At 43.5% G+C, this 9,063-nt stretch overlaps 1 protein-coding gene across 1 annotated transcript; it reads right to left on the reverse strand.

Moving 5' to 3' along the window:
• Positions 1 to 3,053: 3,053 nt before the first annotated feature.
• On the reverse strand, positions 3,054 to 8,795 carry LOC309379329 (protein HP-25 homolog 2-like). Its single transcript, XM_081928447.1, has 3 exons — positions 8,631 to 8,795; positions 7,511 to 7,732; positions 3,054 to 3,920 (listed from the first exon to the last, which is right to left on the reverse strand). Exons 1-3 carry the CDS (start codon positions 8,671 to 8,673, stop codon positions 3,469 to 3,471), a joined length of 717 nt encoding a protein of 238 aa, XP_081784573.1. The 5' UTR covers positions 8,674 to 8,795; the 3' UTR covers positions 3,054 to 3,468.
• Between the last annotated feature and the right edge of the window lie 268 nt (positions 8,796 to 9,063).

Genomic DNA, 9,063 nt, shown 5'->3' on the forward strand with positions numbered 1-9,063 from the left:
CTTTCTCTGGCATTTCCCCCACATTTCCTTGCTCTTTCCCACAGTGAAATCACAACATGGTGTTGGTCTGTTGCCATGGAAGCAGATTCTTGTCAGAGAGCCACTGCAATAAGATTGGAAAGTATTCTGTTGGGAGTAGGGTAAGGATGGGAGAGTAACAATTAGGTGAGGCTGCTGGTGGTGAGGGCAAAACCTGAAGATTTGCTATGGGGGTACAAAAGTAGATTGACAGGTTTCATTCAAAGGAAGCAGAACCTTTCCCAGCACTCTGTTTTTTTGTTTATAACACTTGTGGATGGGAGGATTGTCAAATCCACAAAGCACTTAAGGCTTCCTTCCTTTCATTTGTATGAAGAGCAGAGCTACGCTGGAATCCTAGCTTCTCAGTGACTGCCTGCACATTGATGCCAGAAACAACTTACCAATTGACACGGAGTCACTTCGCAAGTCTTGTTCATGAGGGCTATGTGGTCCTTCAGCCTGGTTTAGGCAAGCTGCCCCTTCTTCCCACACTGTGGTTTAGTAAATGATTTGCTGCTTTGGTTTGTAAACAGCCAAAGAAATGCGTTGAAAAGCACTGCTTTTTCGGGGACATTTTATTCCCTCTCACCCCTGTTTCACAGAACCCATTCACACATGTGCTGTAAAGAGTTTGCAGACCCTAGTTTTACACCATTCTCATAACCCCGTTTTTGCACACACAGAAAACCTGATCGGGTTCACACATTACCACTCAGGACATGTCAAGGAGTTGAAAAGCAGGAGGCTTTTGCACTTCATATATTTATGTCATGTCTTATTTGGCCACAGACGCCTGACTCTTGTTCATACTACTGTTGGGGATCTCATGAATCAGGCTATCTGGTTGGCCGTTAATGTAAAACAGCCTTTGCTGAAATAAGGAGCAGAATAAGGCATAAAACAGAGAGGAAGGAGCATATTTCTCTAAGTGCTCTCTGTGAATTTCCCTCACTGATAGATGAATGATAAGAACAGGGGAAGAGGGGCGGGGGACAGAGTCTTGCTTTCCATAGGGGGATGAAGTTGCTGGTGGTAGCAGGGAGATAGTGTTTAGCGTGCAGTAAATTTCTCATATTTCTAAGTCATTTGAGTGCACGTTTGCCAAGACTTTAAGATGTATGGAACCATACATCAAGTCCCGTGTAAAACTGGTGCCATTATTCTCTCATTTTTCACCGGAGCTTGTAAGCAGGTCTCATATATCTTTAGCTCCTGCTGCAGCGCAGGTTTCTTCTGCCTGTTCTCCTGCACCTTCCTGCCAATTAGATTCCAGCAGGGACATGATTTATGTAAACACTTCATCAAAGTAATCACCCCAGGAACCGGAGAAAATGGCAAGCCAGTGTCAAGCATGGGACACACATCAAAAGATGCAAAATCCACATTTTCCCCCCAGTACGATTTAGCACTAGGGGAACAGATCCATCCTAGCTTTGCATCAAAGCCACTTTTTACTTTAGTTCATGTCATTTTATTTTTCTCGGAAATGAAACCAAGGACATTCTTTTAGGTCACAGGAAATGTCACCAGCTTGTTTGGGGCATCAGTTCTGACAGTTCTGGGTTGTGTTGCTTTGTGTGCCTTTTCCCAGATCTTCTGTCTGATGAGATTGCTACCTTTTTGGAAATGTTTTGCCTGTCACCAAGTGGAAGGTACTAAAAAGCCCTCAAAGAAGGTTTCAAGGTGCATATTTGTGCAGTGAAATTTACACACACACACACAAAAATGTGCACTGACTTTTTGAAACGGGGCATGCGGAATGATAAATAACTCCCTCCAGTTCTTTGAGGCCTTTTCTAAAACTGACGCCTGGTTCCACCACAATGTTTGCAGTGACTTTCAGAGTGTTTCTCTTTGTTCTGTTTTTATATCCATGGGTTGCATGTAGTTTTAGTGTGTTTTTGCTTTAACTGTTGTTACTTCCAGTGGTGGAAATGAAAGTGAGACAGTCTAAAACTACACATGTGGATGAATGGAGCAGAGCTGTAATAAGGCAACCTTTTCCGTTCCACTCTGTGTTTGTTGCACGAAGCACTGGTTCCATTCTGCTGAAGTTTGCCTTCCGCCAAAATTACACTATTCATCTTGCTGTCCTCTGTGGTAGTGAATTTACATAACTTTGAGGTGCTTGATTTTGCCAGGAGCTGGCAGGCCACTTGGAGTGGCTTGGCAGGCTGCATCCAGCCAGTGGGCCATGGGTTCAGCATCCCTGTGTATTGCTAGACCAGATATGACTGGTAGGCGGCGCTTCCTGGTTTCAATGCAGCTTTATTATATATAACTTATTATGAGCAGTTATAATGAGCCAGATGCAACCATAAAGATGTCAATATAATCTAAGCGCTCTCTCTCTCTCTCTCTCTCTCTCTATATATATATATATATATAAAATCTGTCAGTATGATTAACACCTTGCATCTGTCAAAATAATTAAGACTTAGTGGGCACATCTATCTTGGCCCAGCCATGGAACTGTAATGGACAATGTTTGGTGTTTGTGTTTGATTTAGAAGCAGGAGAGAGTGCTTGCTTGGGATACTGAATAATCTAGGGGGAGGAGGAGTTCAAGGGAGCATGGGATGACTGTTGAGGGGTGCAAATTTTGTGAGTTGATAGCTGGAAGAAGGGCAGTAGAACATTATGTTCAGTAAATAGTGAAGTTACAGGAATGTGTTTAGGATATTAGTGCTCTTAATCCCATTCAGCCCTGACTTTGGTTTACTGTGGATTTGTATTCATTATTCTTCAGATTAATCCTCTGTTTGTTGATAACCCTGGGTACTTATCCATGAATCCATAAAGTCATCTCTACACTTCCACTTGCACCTCCACTGTGCTGTTAGCACGGAAAAGCTGTGATTGCCCCCAATATTTATACATTGTCCAAATAAACACATTTATTCCCATCCCTGCCCATCTGCTCCTTCATTCCTCTATCCCTGACTGTCTTTTTTGTTTATATTTTAAAAAAAAAACACCAAAACCTATTTAAAGCACTTAGTTTCCCCATATAAATATTCCGTAGCAGTCAGTTGTTTTATGACACAACCTTTAATTTTAAACAAATGATTACATGCATGCACTTATGCAGATGTGGAAACAATGTGAAACACATCCTTTTGATTCGTAAATATAGAAGCAGTAGCCTTCTAATAAACTTCATGGAAATCAATGCACACTTCATGTTCTGCTTTCATGTTTCTATGAAAATTGTAAAACAATGCTTCTGAGCCATTGGTGTGCCAGAACCCAACTGCATCCTAGGCATGTTTACTCAGATGTCCAATGAGTCCCACTTCCTAGCTTCCCATTTAGAATTCTTCCCCATACCTAAGTGTACCTATTATAGATTAGGTGTACTTGTTGCAAATCAAAACAAACCATCTAGCTGAATGTATGCAGGACAAATTATGATGCAAGCCATTTGGATCCAGAGTACTGCATCATCTAAGAGTCATATATGAGATAGCACAAAAAATAGCTTCCTTCTGTTATCCCATCATGAGCCTTTTTTGCATCCAACCACACCCTATCTCCTTTCTCTAATTTAAGGATTGCACTTTGCGGCAGGTTTTCATAAGCATCCGAGGTAATCTGATCAGATGCTTTCACCTCTGTACCATTCCTTGCCAGGATCATATGTGAATTCTGGTGTCCCTCCAGGTTGTAGGTACAATAATATACTCCTGGGATTTGGCAGGTGAATATGCCAGTTGACTCATCAAAGACTTGTTGCTCGTTGTATAGAATATTTTGAAATCCCATGGGCTGATTAGGTGCTGGATAGCTTTTGCCCACTTTTGCAGAAAATGCAGATTTTGGTGGTGCTCTTAGGCCTGGTTGACCATCAGCTGCTGGCAATCCATGAGGGCATATCAATTCTGGAGTCCCTGGCAAACCTTTTTAAAAATTGAAGAGAGATGGGGGAAACAATTCAGCAGAAAAAGCAGTGACAAATGTCTGTCTCAAATCAAAATAGCCTGCAGCTGTTTGGGTACAGACTCTTCCAACCACTCATAGGGCCCAGGCACAAAAGCAGTGTTTGAATGACAGAGTCTTCACAGGTACTCAGCTTTGGCTCTTAAAAAAGAAGTTAGTGCATTGAAGTTGTCATCCAAATACTGTAGAAATAATTTCTTTCTCAGAATCTCTAGAGCTGAGATGGGATTCCTGCTGCCCCCCGAAATGTTGGACCCCCAATTGCTATCAGTCCCAGCCAGCATGTTCAGTAGTCAGGAATGATGGAGCTGTAGTTCATCAATATCTGGTATAAACCATCTTGACTTTGAGTCCTGGAAGACCTGCTCTCTGCCTTGCAGGCCTTTTTCCACCTGGCCTGGGAGGGTAGGACCCTGACTGACTCCAGCTACAAAAGCAGAGACTGCTGACCAGACGTATTGTTTAAGGAGGGCATTGTTGTGAAGTTGGTGTTGCTGTCATTGGCGTGGGTTTTTTTGTTGGGTTTTTTTGGGGGGGTATCTTTATCTGTATTATAATGACTTATGCGGAAATATTTCGATTCAATTGTATGCTTTTTGATGTGTTTTATTTATTGTTTATGACTACCGTATTTTTCGCCCCATAGGACGCACTTTTTCCCCTCCAAAAATGATGGGGAAATGTGTGTGTGTCCTATGGGGTGAATGCAGGCTTTCGCTGAAGCCTGGAGAGCGAGAGGCATCGGTGCGCACCGACCCCTCTCGCTCTCCAGGCTTCAGGAAGCTATCCCCAAGTCTTGCAAGCCCGGCGGTAGTTCCCGCGGGCTCACAAGGCTTGCGGGCAGCAGCCTGCAGCCCCTGCGAGTGTCCGCAAGCCTTGCATGCCCGGCGGGAGGTCCCGCCAGGCACGCGAGGCTTGGGGCGGCAGCCTGCAGCCCGAAGCACGCGGAGCCCTCCGGAGGGTGCCCCGTGCTTCGGGCAGGTGTGTGCAAGGCTTGGGGCGGCAGCCGCGGCTGGGGGGGAAATATATTTTTTTTATTCATTCCCCCCCCCCAAAAAAGAGGTGCATCCTATGGGCCGGTGTGCCCTATAGGATGAAAAATACGGTACTTTTGCTATGTTTGTAATGGCTTGTAATGAGCATGGCTTTAAATGTGGGAAGATGGCATACAGATAAAATGATGTATATAGGTGTTGCAACACTCATGCCTGATTTTTCCTCTACCAATGCACTGGAGTGAGGGGTGATTTTACAGAGGAAAAGTAGTGGGAGAATAGAGAAGGGAGAAGAAGTTGTTTGGATATTCACATTTATCCATCTCCTTCTGTTGTGGCACTGAGATGTTGCTAAAGGTTGTGATTTCCTGGTTTGGAATACAAATTTGTTCAGCTTGCAATGCTTAGTTGTATTATGAATCAAACAACATTTCCCCACAAAGGTCTTGGCCAGCTGGGAAGGTAAAACAGGGTTCTGCACCTGCATGGCCTTAGCAACACAGCAGGTACCCCATACCAGCTGATCTGTAGGCTCATGCACAGAATACCTTCAGTGTCAACCACACTGGCTCTCCCTGAAATTCCCAGAGCAAAATGTTAATGCCGTAAGCTGTTTTGAGCATTATTGATGAAGTGAGACAGCAATAACTACCAATTAATACACTAATTATTGTAATTATCTCCTGCCAACCTGGCAGTTCGAAAGCACATCAAGTGCAAGTAGATAAATAGGTACCGCTCCGGTGGGAAGGTAAACGGCGTTTCCGTGCGCTGCTCTGGTTCACCAGAAGCAGCTTAGTCATGCTGGCCACATGACCCAGAAACTGTACGCCGGCTCCCTCGGCCAATAAAGCGAGATGAGTGCCGCAACCCCAGAGTCGGTCACGACTGGACCTAATGGTCAGGGGTCCTTTTACCTTTACCTTTAATACACTAATTAAATTTTGGACTTTGATGGACTTATAGAGGATGTGATGAGGATGGTGTACTGAAAAAAATTAATTCTCAAGCTACATATTTAGCATTATCTTAATATTATAGAATTGTTAATTGTTAGTAAATTGTTAATGTTTAGGATATTAACCCTGTGCAAAACAAAATATGGCCCACCACTCTCTCAGTAAACCACTTGCTTTTTAGCTACTTTCCTTGAATAGCAAAAAAAGGGCTGTTTCAGACATTTGGTATTTGGTAGACCTGACGATTGCTGGTAGCTTGCCTTCTGTGTGGTCAGTTATATGAAATGTATTTCAGCAGGTTGAAAAATAGTTCAGATTAGTGGCTGAACCACAACTGAACTGGAGTTTAGACAATCAGGTGTTCAGAAACCTGGACAGAACTCGGCTCCCTTACTATACTTTTTTTTAAAAAAAAAACAACAACACAATATTGCAGTTACTATAATTTTACCATTGTAGCTGTTTCTTACCATGTTTTGACATTCTTTGGTTTTATATAATCATAAAAATTATACCATTTGATATAGTGAAATCTCTCCAAAAAAATTTAAAAAATACAACAATGTTCCACAAAATTTCCTAAAAAGATTATGAAAACAGAAACTGTATATTGCAAGTAAATATTAAAATGGGATGGAAAAGGGGTGGGGTTCCAGGAAAAATGACTTTGGCAGTGGCATGCACCGTTGAACCCAATGGACTTCTCTTCCCCCCCCACCCCCCACTGAAAAAAGCTCTGTTTCCCCACTTGTGTCCCAGAACCAGAAGAGGCATGAAAAGGGAAGAGGAGAGACTGACGACATGCAAGCACAGTCTCTGATTGCTTGGGGGGGAATCCTGGAGAGGAGGGGACTTAGGCAGCTGTGGATAGGCAAGGACTTTCAGTCTCAGTAACCGCTTCATGGGGAAGGACCTACTGGGGATGGGTTTTGGTGCTCATTAGTTCTAACATTCCGCTAAGTCTGTGCAGATTGTACTTTTGGTAATACTTAACTCTAACTTGAACAGTGTGATTTACTGCTGGCTCACTCGTGACACTGACCCTCCTCCCAGTCCCTCTCCCTAAAATGGGTGACCAACAGGGTGACCCAAGCTGTTTCTATCTGCAATCCAGGATTAAACCCAGCACCTGCTTTGTTTATTTGGTAAACATAACCAAGAACTTGATTTCTGTTGCTTGGTTTCTGAAGTGTTCTGTCTTCCATGCAAAGTGTAATATCATGGGCTGTCCCCTGAGCCCGCTAGATGACATCGCAAGGGATCATTGCCTTAGGAGAGCGAGAAAAATTCTCAGGGATGATTCACACCCCAGACAGCACCTCGTTAATCTTCTCCCCTCGAGCAGGAGATATAGAAGTATAATCAGTCGTACCAACAGGCTAAAAAACCGTTTCTATCCGTGGGTTGAATGGGAAATAATATAGTGCAACTGACTTTCGGGGTTGGTGTGTTGTGCGACAAGCACTCATAGTGCAATGAGATTGAGTGTTTGGGGGGGAGGCTCGGTTAATTTCATTGTACACAGGTTGTACATTGACAATAAAGGTATTAGTAGTAGTAATAGTAGTAAAAAATTTGCTGAGAATTAAGCAATACCTGGTGCCCCCTGTGGTCCGGGAGCACCTATAGGACCAGGTGGACCAGGAGGACCAGGAGGACCAGTGAAACCAGGAATACCAGGAAAACCACGAGGACCAGGTGGACCACGAGGACCAGGTACACCAGGTAGACCAGGTGGACCAGGTGGACCGGGAATACCAGAAGAATCTGCTTGAACTCCTCCAGCTCTGGCCAAAACTATGGTCAAAATCCAGACACCTGAAGCAAAAGATAAAAGAAATAAACTACCTTAGCATTTTGATATTGTAGATAGCTAAAGAGATAGCCACATAGGCAGTCACATTTGGACTACATGTGTTTAATTTCTACTTGATTACATTACTCATGAAAGTGGGCAGACATACTGTTTAGTATGTCTGAACTCTGTAGCTCTCAGAGATAGAATATTACAAACTAATTTTAAAAGAAGGCTTTGGATTGAGGAGAATAATATAATTATCTTGAGAAAGGTCCCAGGGAGGCTGCTAAAAAAAAAAAAGACAGAATTATAAATTTCTCCCTATTGGGGAAGGGCTGTGAAGGAGGTCTCCAAGGAGCAGGCAGCAGCAGGCAATACATTCCTCAGAGGACAGATTGGCTGCCCCTGTAGACCCTGACACTTGAAGCTTATCCAGCAGCAAACACCCATCTCAATAGTCAAGCCTTAACAGTAATGTTCAGGAGGCTCAGAAAACAAAAGTGAGCTTAGCTGCCTCTTCTGCAAAGGATCGTGCATGAGGAGAATGGGACAACCTGTAGCACATTTCAGAACCTGGAAGCATTTTAAGTGGGGCATCCTTAGATGATCTTAAAATTGGTTGGGCCAAGGTTGCGAGCCTCTTGCCCTCCAGAAGTTACTGGACTACAGCTTTCATGAGGTGACTGGCCAAGCTGGCTGAGAGCTGACAGAGACGGAGTTCAACATCTGGGGTGTCTGGATGTAAGGGCAAACGTGACACAAGAGCGTTCTTAGTGTGCCCTGGCCCCAAGCTTTGTGCGTTCCCAGTATTGCTCTTACAAGCCCTGGATGAAATGCCAGCTAATCAGCACCACTTTGCATGCCTGTCATGGTTTTGGGAAGAGAATTAAACCTATTATCAGAAATGAAAAAACCTACCTGGACAAAGGAAGCTGCAGGGTCTTGATGTTCCCAGCATCATCTTGATGTTTTGGGGGGTTTTAAACTGATCTCAGTTCTTCTCTCAATTCCTCCTTAGGACCCTCCTTAGGTTTAAGTGTGTTTGAACAGCTTTGTCACATTTATAGCTCTTTAATGGGTGGCTGCAGTTTTTGTATCCAGGAAGGAATTTCCCAACATTTCTACTTCTCTAATATTTACTCTTTGTGTAAAAGACCTGCGCTCCATTCTCCTCTGCTCCCAAAAGAGCAGGGGCTGGGTTGGGGACGATCACCTCAGCCTATTTCAACATCAGTTTCCTCAAATGACACTTCAGATACTGGAGCAGATGAGGCCGTTGAGTTAATGAAAGTTGAACTTTTACATAGTAAATAAATACGGCATGTTTATTTAATTTCTTCTGTGGAAAAAT

This window comes from Podarcis melisellensis (assembly GCF_964234715.1).
Source record: "Podarcis melisellensis genome assembly, chromosome: 10".
In the NCBI taxonomy this organism is placed as follows: Eukaryota; Metazoa; Chordata; class Lepidosauria; order Squamata; family Lacertidae; genus Podarcis; species Podarcis melisellensis.